Source organism: Rattus norvegicus, chromosome 13, assembly GCF_021556685.1.
Source record: "Rattus norvegicus strain SHRSP/BbbUtx chromosome 13, alternate assembly SHRSP_T2T, whole genome shotgun sequence".
NCBI classification, from domain to species: Eukaryota; Metazoa; Chordata; class Mammalia; order Rodentia; family Muridae; genus Rattus; species Rattus norvegicus.
In genome coordinates, this window is record NC_141546.1 from 105341543 (window position 1) to 105359175 (window position 17633).

At 51.0% G+C, this 17633-nt stretch overlaps 1 protein-coding gene across 2 annotated transcripts in view; it reads right to left on the reverse strand.

The window, feature by feature from the left end:
- Positions 1–2150: 2150 nt before the first annotated feature.
- The window catches only part of Atf3 (activating transcription factor 3), a 49214-nt gene continuing 33731 nt past the window's right edge, over positions 2151–17633 (reverse strand). Inside the window, exons 1-4 of one of the 2 annotated variants that reach the window (NM_012912.2) lie at positions 15305–15457; positions 9088–9331; positions 4855–4962; positions 2151–3536 (exon numbers count right to left, since the gene is read on the reverse strand). In NM_012912.2, the coding sequence (NP_037044.1) occupies positions 3339–3536; positions 4855–4962; positions 9088–9327 (546 nt within the window). In that variant the 5' untranslated portion in view covers positions 9328–9331; positions 15305–15457 and the 3' untranslated portion in view covers positions 2151–3338. Of the gene's footprint in view, positions 3537–4854; positions 4963–9087; positions 9332–15304; positions 15458–17633 lie in introns of those variants that run through there. The other variant, XM_087580071.1, reaches the window with a different exon arrangement.

The window sequence follows — 17633 nt, forward strand, 5'->3', positions numbered from 1 at the left end:
GAAGCAGACACTGGGACAGATACCAGGACAACACAAGAGGCAGAGGAAGAAGGGTGGCTCCCGGGGCCTTGCCAGTGAGATGTCACCATGCCCTGCAGGAGGCAGCTGAAGAGATGAAGATGTGGCCAACCGGGCCATATGGCCCTGTTTAAGTTTATTCTCTCAGATACCTAGCCTGCCTGCCTCAACTTGAAGCACGGGAGTCACAGGCCCGGTGGCTGGCACACGTCCATGCAGTTCTTTTTAAAGACCACCGGAAGCATCCCTCTGCCTCCTATCTAGTCCACTGCCCTCCGTGGCAGTTTTTAAACTGCCTTGGCTTCATAGTAGAACCTCTACCCACAACCAAGGGATAAAGACAATGTTGTGTTGTTTTGCTTGTTCCTCCCCTCTATTAAGATACAGAGTGGCTAAAGAGTAAGAGTGGCTCTTTACTGATTAGGAACAGCCAGACATACAATCATATCTGTGACATACGATAGTTTAAAGGCATCACATAACGGTTCAAATAAACAGACACATGGGCCGGCAGGGCAAGCTGGCTCAGCTGGCCGGTCAGTGTTTGCCATCAAGCCTGTTGGCCTAAGTTGATTCTCCAGGACTCATGTGACTAGAAATAAAGAACTGACTCTCAGATATCGTCCCCAGTCCTCCATTCAAGGGCTGTGGTTTGCCAGGGAAGGGAGGGTTAGGTATATCCCCAGAACTGCAAAGTGAGGGAGAAGTCTCAAGGGAGAGGGGAAGGGAGAAATCACTGGGCCAGGAAATTCCAGAAAATTAGAATTACCGTTCTTGGAACAACCCTACCCACCCTCCATCTTGTCCAAGACTGTTCTCTCGCCTTCTTTTCCCCACCCTCTTCATCCTTGGTATTTGAAATACGTATGTGCTATGAGGTGCACAGATGCTAACAGATGTTAACATGTCTAAGTCAAGCTGAAACTCATTTAGGGAAGTTCAATAGATTCCAGCTGAGACAAAGCCACCGGTGCAGCCAGGAAAGGTGCAGCTGCTAAGCCTGATGACCCGGGTTCAATTCCGAGGACCCACATGGCGGAAAGAGATTGATTCCAAGCTGTTCTCTTTAGCGCACATATGCCCCATCTGCTTCCAAACTAAACACAATTTGTAAAAATCTCTCAAGCTAAAAAAAAAAAAAAAAAGGGCTGGAGATATGGCTCAAAGTTAAGAGCACTGACTGCTCTTCCAGAGTCCTGAGTTCAATTCCCAGCAACCACATGGTGGCTCACAAACACTTGTAATAGGATCTGATGCCCTCTTCTGGTGTGTCTGAAGACAGCTACAGTGTACTTATATAATAAATAAATCTTTTAAAAAAAAAGTGCATGTCTTAGGTGTATTTCTGTGTTCAGAGAAACTGGCGGCTGAACTACTTAGCAGTTTGGATTCTATATCAAAATTCTATCATAAGCCAGGCATGGTGGTGCACCCCTTTGAACCAGCATTCCGGAGGCAGATCAGCGAACGGTCTGGCCTGTGTACTCTGTTCCAGGTCACCTAGGGCTACATACTGAGACCCTGACTCAAAGCAAACGAAAATCTATCTTAGCACCAAACAGGTGGCTTGAAGGACACACCTGTAGCGTTGTTTCGGGGTTTGTCAATGAGAGGCACGGAGTGGGAAGTCACCCACCTGGGCTGCAGAGCTGGCTCAGTATTTAAGAGCTCTTCTGGTCTCTGTGGGCAACTGCATTCATGTACACCACACACACACACACACACACACACACACACACACACACACACACACACACGATTATAAATAAAAATAAATGGAGGTGGTGAGATGGATCAGCAGTTAACAACAGTACTTGGTGCTCTCGGGGAAGATCTGGGTTCCGTTCCCAGCAACTACATGGTAGCTTGCAACCCCTCTGAAACCCCAGTTCCAGGGAACCCAATGCCCTCCTCTTCTGGCCTCCCCAGGCACTGCATGCACGTGGCACACAGACATACATGCAGACAAAATACCCATACACATAAAATATGAATTACTAACTGCCCTACCTAGTGGTCTCCCCATGAACGAAGGAAGCCATCCGTCCCCAAACACTCAGTGCTGACCACCCCATGACAGAAAGGCATCATCACCATTTCAACACTCAGCAGAAACCAGTGCCACGCTAAGGTTTACCAGGTCTCATTCTGATATTTTATTACGTTGACAGGCTAGGAATACTGGGATAAATAAGTAACGTTCTCTCTTACAGAAAACTGTAATATACTACTGAGTCGGATTGAACACTGAGGATTTCACAGAAACATCAGAATTTTAACAGTAGCCAGAGCCCTGGTGGCCAGTGGGAGGGACCTCCCAGCTGAAATACTCTGGACCGCATCTCAAAATAGCTTCAAGACAAAAGCGCAGTTAACATCCCACAGTGCAGACACCTTCCTTGCCCCACTCCTGGCTTCAAATACCAGTCTCCACGGGCTGTGGTTTTTGGTGGGAAGGAAGGGAAAACGGAGAATCCTTGGCTCTTCCTGCCCTGTCACTGAGTGTGGAGTCCTACGCCCTTTGAAAGCGGGACTTTGTGCCTTCGTTCTGTGACATTGTAACAGTTTGTAGCCAAGGACAGCTGCTGTGCCCGGGTTCTTCCTCAGCAGTGGGTACAGGGGAAGGAGGCATCAGTCCTCGGTCAGCACAGAGTAGCACAGCTGGTCATCAGCCAGTTTACATGGCCACCCAAACACTTTTGGGGGATATTGTCCACAGTGGCAGACCCCCAAACTCTCGGAAATCAGGTCTGATGAAACTCCCGGAAAAAAATCACGCCAATGTTGTGCAAGACAAACATCTAAATAGCACAACACCAGGCTCAGAAATGAATGCCCTATGCACAGTCAGTCTAGGACAGAACAGCATAGTTTCTAGAAAGCATACCCTGGCCATTGGACAACTTCAATGATGAATGTTCTCACTCCATCTTCCCTAGGAGGGATGTTGTCAGCCGCAGTGGAGGACGTGGTCCCACCCCACCTGTCAAGGTAGACACTTCTGCCTGCATCCCATTAGTGCGATCCTGCTTTGCATGGGACCCCAGCCTGGGGCCAGCTAGGTCATCTGAGAATGGCCGGGATGGTAAGGCCTAAATCCTGGAGCCGGTGAGACAAAGGATGCTCCTGCCTGCTCCACGGTTCACTCGGGGACAGAGTGGGACAACGCAGTAGTCACCGCAGGCCCTCCTGACCCAACAGCTCGTGGCTGCTGAGATTCTAGAAGTGCACAGGAAGCCAGTTTTCCAATGGCTTCAGGGTTTGGGGTGGAAAAGGAGGATTCAGTAAGGACTCCCCAATTGCCCCCATGCCACCTCTGCTTAGCTCTGCAATGTTCCTTCTTTTATCTGTTGGATAAAAAGGTTCCTCTCGTCTTCCGGCGTCCGCCCGTTCTGAGCCCGGACGATACACGTGGGCCGGTGCAGGTTGAGCATGTAAATCAGATGCTGCTTCTCATTCTTCAGCTCCTCGATCTGGGCCTTCAGTTCGGCATTCACACTCTCCAGTTTCTCTGACTCCTGAGGGATGATCAACAGACAGCAGCATTATGGAGGGAGCCAAGGGGCAGGGAGATGGGGGGCCACCTGGAATCCTTGGGGCTCCCCAGACTGAGACCTGCTAGCAGAACCGTCCTACCACAAGGATGGGAGGACCAAACTAGGTGGAAGGTGGAAGGTACAGGGTTTCCTGTAGAGGGCTCTGAAGTTGGGAGACGTGAAAGAAAGCTTAGGGACAGCACCGAGCCGGGCGCCCATGCTCGATGGAACTGCACCAAGGGCTCAGAGAGAGCTGCTCTAGTTCACTGCCCGTGGGGAAGGCATCTGGGCCCCACAGGATCGTGGGAGCTATCGAGGAACCCAAACGGGTGGTGTGGAGTTGTCTTTGAATTTCTGATCTCACCAAGACTCCCATGTCCACAGACGTATTCTCAGAAACACCAAAGCTGCCCAAGTTTTTTTTCACTGACCCTGAAGTAGCGAGCAGACAACCCAGGCTTTTACATCTCTTTGAGAAGCTGCCCTGCACACACTTGGGAGAGCAGACATGGCCCCTGCAAAGACTTCCAGGCTCTGTAGCTTGCCTTGCCTGTGAACCCATGCTGTACCCCTGGTGCTTGGTGTGGGGTGTCAGCCTCCCAGGGTGCTCAGTGCTGGATAAGCATGGAGTAGAGAGGAGGGTTCAGATCCAGGGAGGAGCACTGTAAGCACCACTTCAGCACCGTAACTTGAAGAGATTAATGCAAGCTTTTCCTGAGAGCCAAAGGCAGTGGCAGGGCTTTGCAGTTTGTATTTGTTAAAACTGATGAGTAAAGTCTCTTTAAATAGGCTGGTGTGACCCGCAAGTCTAGAAACTGCTGGGGATTTGTGCCACAGCATGCATGTGGAGGTCAGAGGTCACGTTTAGAAACCAGTTCTCTCCTTCCACAGCGGGTTCTGGGTGTCAAACTAGGGTGCCACATATGCATTGCAAGGACCTTTACTCATGAGCCAGCTTGCTGGCCGTGTGTGTGTGTGTGTGTGTGTGTGTGTGTGTGTGTGTATGTGTATGTATATATAAATGGATATATATATACACATATGCCTATACATGTGTGTGTATGTATGTGTACACATATACATCTCCAGAATCGCTTCCACCATGCTTTTTTTTTTTTCCTTCGGAGCTGGGGACCGAACTCAGGGCCTTGTGCTTGCTAGGCAAGCGCTCTACCACTGAGCTAAATCCCCAACACCCCCCTCCCCCCCTGCTTCCACCTTGCTAATAGCTTTGCTCTACCCTCTGCCTACAGCTGGCATTTCCCTCCCCTCAGGGGAGGTTGGGCCAGGCGGGACTCACCTTCTGCAGGCACTCTGTCTTCTCTTTTTTCTTGTTTCGACACTTGGCAGCAGCAATTTTGTTTCTTTCCCGCCGCCTCCTTTTTCTCTCATCTTCTTCAGGGGCCACCTATAAAATCCGAAAGGCACACATTTAAATACCAAGGCTGTGGGGTCTTGTGTGCTGTGGGGTCTTGTGTGTCTGTATATCTGCTGTCTGTGTATATATCTGCCACGTGCATTCATGGTGATTTCAGAGACCAGAAGTCAGTGTTGGATCATCAGCAGCTGCTGTGAGCCACCCATTGCACATGCTGGGAGCTCCAGTCCCCTGGAAGAGCGGGAAGTGCTCTTAACCACGGCGCCATCTCTCCGGCCTCGGGCCTGAGGGTTTTGTATGATCTCCCGTCACACGCATGTGCATTCACACATGTGAGTAACAAAATCTAAGTCCTGTTCAGTAAAATGGAATTATATTTGAAATTAGTAAATTAAAGTCTGCTTTAAAGACACAAGACCTGCCTTTAAAATGCATTTGCACTTTGAAACAAGAATTTGAATTTTAAATTAATAACCACTGAATTAATTAACCACTGAAGCTAGAATCAGAAATGACCACATTGCCCCTTAGCCACACTCTCCTGAGAGCGGTGCTGTTTGAGGAGGTTGTGGAACCTTTGGGGTGGGAAACATGACTGACAAGGGTGGATTGTGGCATAAAATGGGTGTTGGAGGGTTTGAACTCCAAGCCTACTTTATCTATCTGAGCTTTGCTTCTTGAGCTAAAAAGATGTATACAGGCCCTCACCACCGGGCATAAGCCCTTACCTGAGCACCAGCCCTCACCACTGGACACAAGCCCTCACCACTGAGCACCAGCCCTCACCACTGGACACAAGCCCTCACCACTGGACACAAACCCTCACCACTGACACAAGCCCTCCATCAAGCACCAGCCCTCACCACTGAGCACCAGCCCTCACCACTGGACACAAGCCCTCACCACTGGACACAAACCCTCACCACTGACACAAGCCCTCACCACTGAGCACAAGCCCTCACCACTGGACACAAACCCTCACCACTGACACAAGCCCTCACCACTGAGCACAAGCCCTCACCACTGGACACAAACCCTCACCACTGACACAAGCCCTCACCACTGACACAAGCCCTCCATCAATCACCAGCCCTCACCACTGAGCACCAGCCCTCACCACTGGACACGAGCCCTCACCACTGGGCATGGAGCCACTCTGGCTGCTCTGTCTTCCCTGCAGGATGGATTGTATCTCCTCAACTGTGTGAGCCAAAACAAACCTCTTCCAGTGGCTTCTGTCAACCATTTGACCACAGTTACAGAAAAATTACATCTGTGTTTTTACCAGGAGCATCATGGTACGCCCTTCCCATGAGGCCAGTGAGCTCCTGGAGAAGAGGGACTTGAGAACATTATTAGTAGCAAATGGTATGAATAAGCCCACAGCTGGATGCTACTGGTGGGTAGAGTCCTGAACCACCCATTGATTCAGCCAACACATCATACTGACTTCCTGTGCCGCCTCCTGAGTCACAGAAGTCTGGGGCACTCAGAGGACAGAGCCATGTTCAACTTTGGGGACTATGCTCCTCCATGGATGTTCACTCTGATCCTGACCGTCTATGGACCAATGTGCAGTGAGCTCACCCAGCCATGTACTCTGCTAAAGTACATCTGGGATGAACCTTCCTGAGGTCTGCCCAGTGTCAGACCCTGCCAGCTTTGGGATGCCATGACTGACCCACTCCTGACCTTTTCCCATGCTTTTGAATCAGAAGACACGATGGACTGAGATGGAGGTCTTACAATCTAGGGAGGCAAAGCCCAAAGAATCTAACCCTGAATTTCTATCCTTCATGCCTCAGGGCCACAGTCCCAGAAAAATATAAAAATCATACACACACACACACACACACACACACACACACACACACACACACACAGAGACACACACATAGACACAAACACATACAGAGATACACAGACACACACACATACAGACACAGATACAGACACACAGATATGACACAGACACACACAGAGATACATATAAAGACATACAGACACACATACATACAGAGACACAGATACACACAGAGATATACACACACACAGACACACATATATACAGAGACACACTCACTCACACAAACTCCCTACTACTGTATCTTATTTCAAACTATATCATTAGAAGAAAAAAATATCTCCCAGAATGTCCCAGGCTCTGGCCTACACTCTCCAGTATTGGACTTGATACCCATGACTGTTTAGTGGTACCCTCTCTGACCTCCTCTGAGCTAGCTGGAATCACAGCTAATGCCCCTAATGGCATCCATGGCAACAGCATCATAAATAGTCCATCCTCATCTGCCAAATGCTATGAGCAGGGTTCCCCTCAGATCTTCCGCAAATGTCAGTCCCATCGACCAATACTACCACTGACCAGCAACCCCAGTCCTCAAGTTCCTTTCAAACTCACATCTTTTGAGCTAGTTGTACTCCTTGCCCCACGGCTGCAATCATACCCATTAAGTAAACTTAAAATAACCCTGACCAGGAAAGGCTAGCAAAGTTACAAATGTTCACCTCTGATGCTCTTGAGACAACATAGTTACAAGCAACTGACACTCAGTAACCATAGTTACCAGCAACCACCACTCAGTAACCATGTCTGTTACTCCAGGTGTCTTATGGAAAGGTTTCTCAACACAGAACAGTGCATGTGTGTGAGCATATGTGAACGCAGAGCAAACACATGGGGTACCAAATCTGTGAGCATTGTTGCCAGGAAAGTTAGGGCTAACCTCCTGGTCCTTGGAATCATTGGGTGATGAAAATCGCCACCATATTCCTCGCTTCTTTAGAAAGTCTCTGCACAGACGGTGGCTTCACCAAACTCAGAGCTTCAAGCACCATCCATAGTCAGATGTTTTCCAGCCCTGGATCTCTGGCCCAGGACTCCCAGCTCATATCTGGTGCCTGCCTGTTTGACATCGTCCAAGGACACAGGTTCTGCTTTTGTCCCACATGTCCTTCTACAGTACCAAGTCATATAGCAAAAGGACTAGACACAAACATAGTCATAGGTCAGGCAGCCTTGCCCTAGATTCACATCCAGAAGCCAGCAACCTTCTAGCACTAGCCTACCTGGCTTCCCCTGTGTAAGTGCTTGGTCTCAGTTTCATTTCTGTGCATACTTCTCCAGTTTACTCATTTAGTAGTCACTCAAGACAGTGTTCAGGGAATCCCATAAACATGTGTCAGATCAACTAGTTCTCTGTCCAAAAGCCTTCCAGTGACTTCTACCCTCAATGCAGCAGCTTCTGTGTGACCTGCCCCAATTCACATTCTCCTCCTAAATGGAGAACACTTCCCACACAACTCCCTCTCCTCAAGTCTTAGCTAACAGGCCATGACCAGGGAAGCTTTCCTTGGTCTCCTAATCTAAAATGAAAATTTCACCCCTAGCTAATCTCAGAACCCTTTTCTCCTCTTTAAAAACCGAGTTTTATTGTACGCGCACGAGCCTATGCGTCTGCATTTGTGCGGTTGCCTGCTTCTGTCTCCCTTTTGTTGTTTTAAAAGAGACTTAGTTTTTATTCTGCACGCATGAGTGTCGACCTGCATTTATGCGCTTGTGACATGTTTATGCAGTTGCCTGCAGAAGATGTTGGATTCCCTGAAACTGGAGGTACAGATAGCTGTGAGCCACCACGTGGGTACTGGGAATTGAACCTGTGTCCTTTGCAGGAGCAGCAAGTGCTGTTAACTGCTGAGTCTCTCTACCTGCTTCTCAAGCTATTTATTTACCAGCTTTCTCTCTCTCTCTTTTTTAAAGAGTCTTGATATGTACCTCAGATTGCCCTCAAACTCATCACTCTCTTGACCTTCCTGTTTCAGCTTCTTTTCACGCACGCACGCACGCACGCACACACACAGGCACACACACAGGCACACACACGCGCACACACACATACACACACACACGCACACACACACGCACACGCACATGTACACACAGGTGCGTGCTATACCTGCTCATGCACGAATTCTAGGCTTTACTCCATTATCTTTAGACAATAGACTTTAAGCTCCCAGAGGGCAGAGCTTTGGTTGATTCTTATCCCCAAGGCTAAGCCTCCTGAATGTGCTGGAATGTAGAGAGTGTGTGATAAGCATGTGCTGAAGGAATGGTCACGTGATGGCAGAACCCACCTCAGACTTGGTGACTGACATCTCCAGAGGTCTGTTGTTGATGGTGACTGACTCCAGCGCAGAGGACATCCGATGGCAAAGGTGCTTGTTCTGGATGGCGAATCTCAGCTCTTCCTTGACAAAAGGTGTCAGGTTAGCAAAATCCTCAAACACCAGTGACCCAGGAGGTGAGAGGCAGGGGACGATGGCGGTCGCGCTGACTTCTGAGGCAGAGACCTGGCCTGGATGTTGAAGCATCATTTTGCTGAAAGAAAAAAATTAAGCCCAAACTGCATCAGGGGTCCTGGGGCATGGGATCCGACCACGCCGAAATACAGCCTACAAGTCCCATCAGCCCTGGGGCTTCTGGTTTATTTCCATTTCGTGACCACCCCTTGCCCATGACTGGAGAAATTACAGGAAATATTACAGGAGAACATATTAGTGTTGCTTTGCTAAATGGGTGTGTTGTCAAGCTGTCTCCTAAATATCTATGCTCTGACCTATAGATTGGCGGTACCCTTAACCTTGGTCAGCGTCTTTTTGCAACAGACAGCAGTTTATGGGGTAACTGGGCTGAGAGTAAGTGGCTGTTCAGTGTGCCATCCTAAACAGCACCCCTACACACACTCAGGGGACAACACCAGGGCTACAAGGAGGTAAACGCAGGAGGACAGGAGAGCCCTGGGAAATGTTATTCTCCGGACACGACATAGCTGTTCCTCTCATGAACTCATAGCAGCTCTGGTTACCTGCACAGGACCTGCAGAGGAGGGAGGGCATGAGGTCCCAACCCTAACCCAGGAGCTATTAGCAGTGAACCCTGCCGGTTAAAGGGGTCACTTCTTCAGTAGTTAAGTTACCCATGTGCCAATGACTAACCCCATCACTGTGTAAGCAACACTAAGTAAATTCAGTGGACCATCAAAAAAAAAAATGTTATGCTATCCTCACTGTGAGTAAAACAGATCCTTAAAACACACAGCTCAGGGGGCTGGAGAGATGTCTCAGTGGTTAAGAGCACTGACTGCTCTTCCAGAGGTCCTGAGTTCATATCCCAGCAACCACATGGTGGCTTACAACCACCCGATGGATTCTGGTGTATCTGAAGACAACTACAGTGTACTCATATACATTAAATAAATAAAATACTAAAAAAAAAAAAAAAAAAAAACCACACAGCTCAGAGACTCAGCTAAGCTCAGGGGGATTGTCTTCTTGGGATCTTCTGTGGCTGGGACACAGAATATGCAAATGTGGCCTCAGTCATAAAAGAAAAAAGCATTAAAAAACCAAGACCAGCGCCTTCTCTGATCCCATGTTCAGTCTCCTTTTCAAAAAGAAATGGAAAGACTCCTGAACGCAGACGGAAGCTGGGGCCTTGAATTCAACAACTTCATGACAGAGCTTTCTCCTGGAGGAAGCTGAGTCCACCACTGGGAATGAAGAAGGTAAGAGGAGTGGGGTGTGTTACTTTGCCCCAGTCCTTGGCAAGGAGTGGTGACGGTGGTAACTCAGGTCATGCAGGAACACGGAGCCCTTCTTAACGAGAAGGCTGGCAAAGCAAAGGACCTCGGCAGGCGAAAGCCAGGAGCCAACGTTCTGGATTTATAAGGGTGTTGTTTAGCTCTGAGGTACAAGGAGCGAGGCTTGGGACATGGGCAGAGGGGGACCTAGGATGGCCCTGGTCCATGAAGGAGCAGGTAATGTGGCCCTGTGGGACTCAGTCACCATATGGAAATTGGCTGAAAAAGGCAGCAAACCACTGGCCCACGAAGCCTGTTGACCAGTTAGACAACTGCATACAGAGTGGAGCTGAGGCGGCTACAGCAAACGCCTCATCCCTCTTCAGGTCGGCGAACCCACAGGGGCGACAGGGGAGAACCAAGGGATCTAAAAGAATGTTCTGGTGCCTATCTCAGGTGTGGGCTTGCTGTCCCAGTGACCCCCACCGGCTTCTTCCTGAAGCAGCACCGGCTATACCGGTCATCGGCCAAGTCCCAGAGGGCAGGGAGCCTTTTGGCAAATCTCTAACATTTAAGGAGAAATCTATCTACCTTGTTTCCCTTGAGGCTTGTGAGTTTTAATGGCTAGTATTGTAAAAACTAGCTTCATTTTAGACAGGAATTAACTGAGATTTAGACAGATCACATTATCGTGGGATATAGTACGGGGCACTGGGATTTGTTTTGCGTGGTTTCAGAACTCACAGCCTTTATTTATACACAGCAAACCCAAATGTTAATACTTTCTTGAACAAAACAAACAAAACCAGCAAAAGTTGGGGGTGAGGAGGAGCAGGTGGGGGATCTAAAGCAGAAACAGTGGCGGGGAGCAAAGACTCCCAGGGAACTTTGAGCTCTGCTCTGTGTATCAGGTCCACACTCAGCTACTGCCTACACCGGAGAGAGCTAAGTTTAAACGAGCCATTTTATCCATGAAATCTCCACACCAGAATCTATTTTTTTAAATCGAGGTTTGAGGACCACTCAGTTATGTGTTGTGACAGTACCCCAGTGGCTTTCTCCTCTGCAAAGGACGGCTGGTAATGAGTTCCCTAATTCCCCAAGAGTGGTGAGCAGCTTGGGAAATAATACAAGAAATGCCTTGAAATGCCTAGACCAGGAACTACACTGGGTCTCCCAGGAACTCCCACGGAAGGATGGCTGCTCTCCCTCGGAGACTCCCTGGGGTCTGCTCACCTTCTATGATGTTAGGAGCCCTTCCTCAGGATTGCTTTTCCCTGGAGATTAATGCCCCCGGTGGAGGCAGAAATTCCAGGGTAGTGATTGCAGAGTCAAAAGAACTGGAGAAATGTATATTCAATGCTCTCCCAGACGGGAGCAAGGACTGAATGTCTCTTAACCTTGTGGCTGAGGGATGCTGTTTCTTTGACTTCTGAAGTCAGGGGCTCAGCGTCCTCCCATACACACACTCTCCTTCCCCATTTTACTGGAAAACAGATCAGAGCTGCCACTGGCCTGGCCGTCCAATCTGTAGGACTGAATAGTTCATCTATACTTAACTGGTTTGAGCCATAGCAGTTGAGCATGTCCCTTTTAGCCACCCAGTTACGTTTATTAATGAGCCCTTTGAGGTTAAAGTCTGCTGTTTCGGACTTCCCCCAACAACATTCTTAGTGTAAATTCAGGAAGAAACCGAGGAATGTCGGTGGTGGTGGTGTGGAATGTTTTTGTGAAAAGCTGGGGGGGGGGGTGGGGCTCACTTGGGGACACAATTGCATTGTAAAAGCCATTAAGAAAACTTTTCCCATCATCGTGGGGCATACTCTGCAAGATCTGGGCTCTTGTCCTTCCTGGTTTGTCTTGCACAGAGTTCTCCAGAGAGTCAGACTAGAAGTCAGGCTGTGTCCCTCCAGGGAAAGAAAGTTTAAAACTTCAGCTTGATTCCAGAAGCTGAGGCCCCAGAGAAGGGAGTGTTTGGGGGTTTGGGAATGAGCTGACTTAACTTTCTGCACTGATGATAAAACTCTCTTCCAGATTTGCTTCCAGATTCCACTTCTGTTTCATCACTACCAATCAGAAATTATGTCACATACGGTTGGCAATTTCGTCATTTTCAAGAAAATGAAACTTCCCTTATTTAGCTGGAAATTCGGCTCCTAGATTTTTATCTCCAAGTAGCTTATGATGGCTCTGAATTTTCACTTTTGATTTCCACTTCCTTCCACCCAGCTGTCTGCAAACCGTCCTGTAGTACTGGGGAATCAGTAGCTGCCTTCCTAACTCCACATCCTGTTCTTTTTCCTGTTTGAAGGCTGGAGGCAGAGGCTGCTTCAGGGTGGGATGAGACAGTATTCTCCAGTTCTATCTCTGGTCCCCACTAGTTGAGCATCCATTTACGAGCTGGATGCTTTCTGACCTTAGTTCCTATCTGAAAATTGTGATCAAGGTTGCCAATTCCCTCCCAGGGTTGTGTGTGTGTGTGGGGGGGGGACAACACATCACATGCACAAACATTAGAAAATCAGTATTCACATGTCCATTCTGACTCCACCTCCCCCCAGCCCCTCAGGGAACCTGATTAAGTTCAGTTCGGTTTAATTCTATTGATCAGGAATTGACTGGAACTATCAAGAATTTCAAGCTGGTGGTTGACCCCTGAGTTCCCAAGACACAGGGCGAATTACACCCCATTTGCTGACATCAGCACTCCTCCACTATAGTTGGATTGACAGAGACTGAGAGTTCTCACATAGAAAACCATTTCTCTCCTGAAGTTTCTGTGGCTTCCTGACTATGTCCCTCCTCCTGTGATGGGGAACCCCCGGTTGCCAGTTCCTTAAGGAATCACAGACTCCTGGAACATAGAATTATCTGGATCAAATCCCCATTTTGTCATTGAGTAAACTGAGGTCCTGGAAGGGGTAGCACTTGTCTAAACTCACAGAGATGGGTGTGGTCCGGTCCAGCCAAGCTGCTCACACCCACCCCTTGCTCGATTTGCACTACCACAAGGACCCAGCAGTTCAACAGATCAACCAAGTAAGCAATCATGGACAGAGCTGCCAGCCAGGTAGGCAACTATGGGCTGAAGAGTCCTGCACCCCCCCCCCAACCCCGTCATAGAAGAGGCTCTGACAGAATGGCTACAAGAAACGGGTGTGCCTGAGAAGGGATTTAGATAGCCACAGATGCTGGGCGATGTCTTCTTCACTCTGGACACCTGGTCAGCAGCCTCTGAACCCTCCAGATAGAAGCAACAGTAACCCCCACCCCAGCCTCAGCCCCACCCCCAAGCAAGAGCCTGTGTGTGGTAACACTATCCCATAGTAAACGCAACATGCAAAACATGTGCTCTCTTCTTCTCAGCACTTGGGGACTGGAGCTGGAAGATCTCCGTAAGCTCAAAGTAAGACCAGGTTACACGGGGAGACCTTGTCTCAAAAAAGTGGAACCAGGGGAGGGGAGAATAAACGTTTTAAATTATTGGACTTGGCAACTCCTTTAGTTTATAAGAAAGCTGGTGTGATGAAATCAAAGAAAATAAAATGGCTAGGAGGAAAACACAGAAATGGGAGTTGGGAATGAGAATGGGGTGGGAGCAGGGAAGCAACCCAATGGGAGAGAGTTAGGAGACAGAGATGCAGGAGAAGCCCCCATTCCTGCCCTGTCTCAGAGACCCGTTAGGAGAGCTGGGTGGGGAGCCCCCTCACTCAGCATTCCCCCCACCCCGACTCCTTTTATTTCAATTATTTCACTCGAGAAACAAATCTGTCAAAACCTGGCTATCTGAACCACGCAGCGCAGGCTCCCACACAGGCAGAGAGGTGTCAGGCATAGTGGCCTGTAATTTCAGCACTTGGGATGCTGAGGCAGGAGGATTGCCCGGAGTTTACGAGCAGTCTGGATTACAGAGTGAGACCCTGTCACAAGACAACTCCTCCCGGACCCCTCCCTCCAACAAGTACAAGTGGTCCCACACCCTGGTCCCTCCACCCGCTTGATCCGATTTCTTCGGCTCACTTCGAATACACCAAGAAATCCAAGGACCAGTTAAAAGTCAGCCAGAGCACAGCAATTCACAACAGCGAATGAGGCTGGAAGTGACGTCTCAAGCCCAGCCGACCGAAGTTAGCGGGTGCGGAGACCTCTCTGCCTTCAGCCCCGGGACAGCGCCACACCAGCGCTCGCCGCCTCCAAACTTATCCCGACTCACTTTCGCTCCCAGCCCTCTACGAGATCCTGCGGCCCGGAGCTCTGCTCCGCGGAGCGCAAGGCGACCTCCTGCGGCTGTGCGGACCTCCGACCGAGTGTTCCTTCTCCATTCATTTAGCTCCGTACCCGGAGCAGCGCTTCCACAAGCCAGGGCCACCACACCTCTCCGCGGACTCAGGAGGGACCCACTCCTACTCCAGAGCCCAGACACAAAGTGATGGACGGAGGAGAGGACCGCGACCCCCAGAGTGTGGGTCACCCCCGCGCACCAGCACCCACCACCCACCCAGAGGACCTCTCCTAGTTGCGAGCTGAGAGCGCGCGATCTCCTCCCAGGGCATCTTTCACGCCTCAAGTCAAAAGAGAAAGTTCGTTCTTTCACTTTACCAGAAACTTTTCCCCAGCCGGGAGCGGCGGCGGAGAAGAACAGCTCAGCCGAGCGACTGTGGTGCGGAAACTAGGGCTCGGGTCCCCAGTGGCACAAGGGTCCGGGGGATGGTCACCAGAGGGGAACTTAGGGTGGGGAGGGCAGCGCTCCTCGGCGTGGTTCTAATGCTCACCTCCAGTCTTCGCTCGGGGCGGCCAGGGTCCAGAGAGCGGCTAGAGGCGGGCTGTCTGTCCCGCCGGCAGGCGAGCGCCAAGGACTCTGCCGGAGCGCGGGTTGGTCGGTCGGCTCCGCCGGGGAAGCACCGTGCACCGCGCGTCTCGCTGAGTGAGACTGTGACTGGGAGCGCGTTGCATCACCCCTTTTAAAGCCCTCGCGCTGGCAGGGAGCCCGCTTAACTCCTGGTTACCAATCCCAGGCTGACGTAATGCTATTAATAGCTTCCAGGGAGAACTGGCCAGAGGAGGGGTGAAGGAGGGACGAGGGCGGGGCAAAAGGTGGGTGGAGACCGCGGACTTGGTGATGCAAGTGCGAGAAGGGGCGGTCACAGCGCGTCCTACGCGCCTCGCACGCCCGGGACACACACACCCGCCCGCCCTCTATCTCCATATCAGGCCGGGAGCCGCCCGGGCGCACCGCCAGATGTGCGTATTCGCCGCTGCGTGTTCCAGGCATGAGCCAATGGTGCCCAAGCCAGCGGCATGACTCCACCGCCCTGGCATCTCTCCCTCCGCTAGGTTGGGATGGGGGTGGGGGAGGGGTGCTGGGAGGCGGGTCCTGGCAGTGGCCCAGACTAGGTGAGGCTGGGAAGCGGGCACGACCTTTCTCTAAAATGCGTGGTCATTTTTCTAAAACTTCAGGAAAAGGCGCCTTCTCTGGCCAGCGGCCTAGCCTAAGGAGGAGGCGGGGAAGGGGTAGCGGAGACGATATCCCGCGTGAAGGAGGTACCCAAAGTTACACTCCGGTGAATCCACACGGTTACCGGCCCCTGTGACCTCCGCTGCCGCGGGCCCCCGCTCACAGCTGTGGGTTAACGTAGACATTCGGCGGCTTCGTGCTCCCACGCCCTGGCCGTGCACACGCAGGGGCCCCAGAACCCGCCAGGAACCCAAGGTGTCAGTGACCGGTCGCTGTCAGCTCATTTTTGTTTTTAATAACAACCACAAAACGTTTTTAAATGAACAGGGAATTCTCCGCGAAAGCAAGAGCTTAGAAAGGGGAAAGATTTGGAGAGATCAGAGGCCACCTAGCGCAGGGATAAGAAGGGGCTGGAAAAAGGCGGCTCGGCCAGTCCGGGAAAGAGGACGCTTTGATCTCTACGCGCCCAGCCTGGGCGGGGGTGGGGGTCCGCCTGGACGTCGGGAAATACTTAGAGAAAAACCGTCTCCAGGTTTCGAGTGTCTGTATGCAGGAACAGAGGGCTGTGCTAGGGACCCGGTGGCGGGGACTGAGCACGCACCGCTTAAAGCCGGAACACCGGGCCCTCTGTTCCCTAATCTGGTGGCTGGGAAGGCTGGGCGCGTACGGCTCGATTTCAGGCCAAGACCTCAGCAGACCTGGGTTTGAACCTCGAAAATAGTTTCCCGATTCTGATCCAGTGATTCCGACGGTCTGGGCTGAGCGCAAGACCCCGGACTGGTCCCCATAGCTCATCAAGGGTTAGACCTGCACACGGCTGCGGCCCAGTAGTCGCGCACCTGCCTGGGAGGCGTTCGTAGGCGCACACCGGGCTGGACGCCGAGGTGTAAAGGCAGAGGCACCTGCTAACACCTGCCTTTGAGAGGAAGGCGATCAGAAGGTCACAGGGTGGTAGTTTAGGGTGAGACGCAGAATTGTTCCGTGCTGCTGCCCCATAGCACCTGCCACCCGGACGGTTACGGAAAAGGTCGCACACGGTATTACGCCGTACCCAGAGACAGACACTTCGGGCAAAATCAAGTTCTCTGCACCCGGGTTCCTTCAGTCCAAGGCCGACTCTCGACCTTCACAGGCCCCTGCCCTCCATCCAGGGCCCCGGAATCTCTCTGTCCTTGTCCTCGCTGGAAGCCTGGGGTGGTTCCATCCCCGGGATTCCCTTTGATCCTGCCAGGATCTGACGGGATTGCAGCAGCGTCGCGCGGGAAGCGCCAGGCAAATGTTTTGCTTTGGTTTTTGCCTTGGTAACGCTCTCGGGGCCCCACCCTCCATCTCCCACGCCCACACCCTGCTCCACACCTCCACCGCCCGCCCTCCAGCCGACCTGCCCTAAGGTAAACCCGGGGCGTGTCGGCACAACCCCGAAGAATGCCAGGTGCCTAGAAATGAAAGTTGTTTGGGATCTCCTCGTACCTGCCCCATCTCTTTAACAGGCTGCCCTGGAGTAAATAAATAAACACCACTATCCAGTGTAACAGGGAGATGGGGGGGGGCACACGAACCCTGCCCCCAAGCCTCTGGGAACCTCTACAGAAATCCTTATTGTCTTACGGATTAAACCGGAGTTCTGCTAATACTCGAGCCAGATT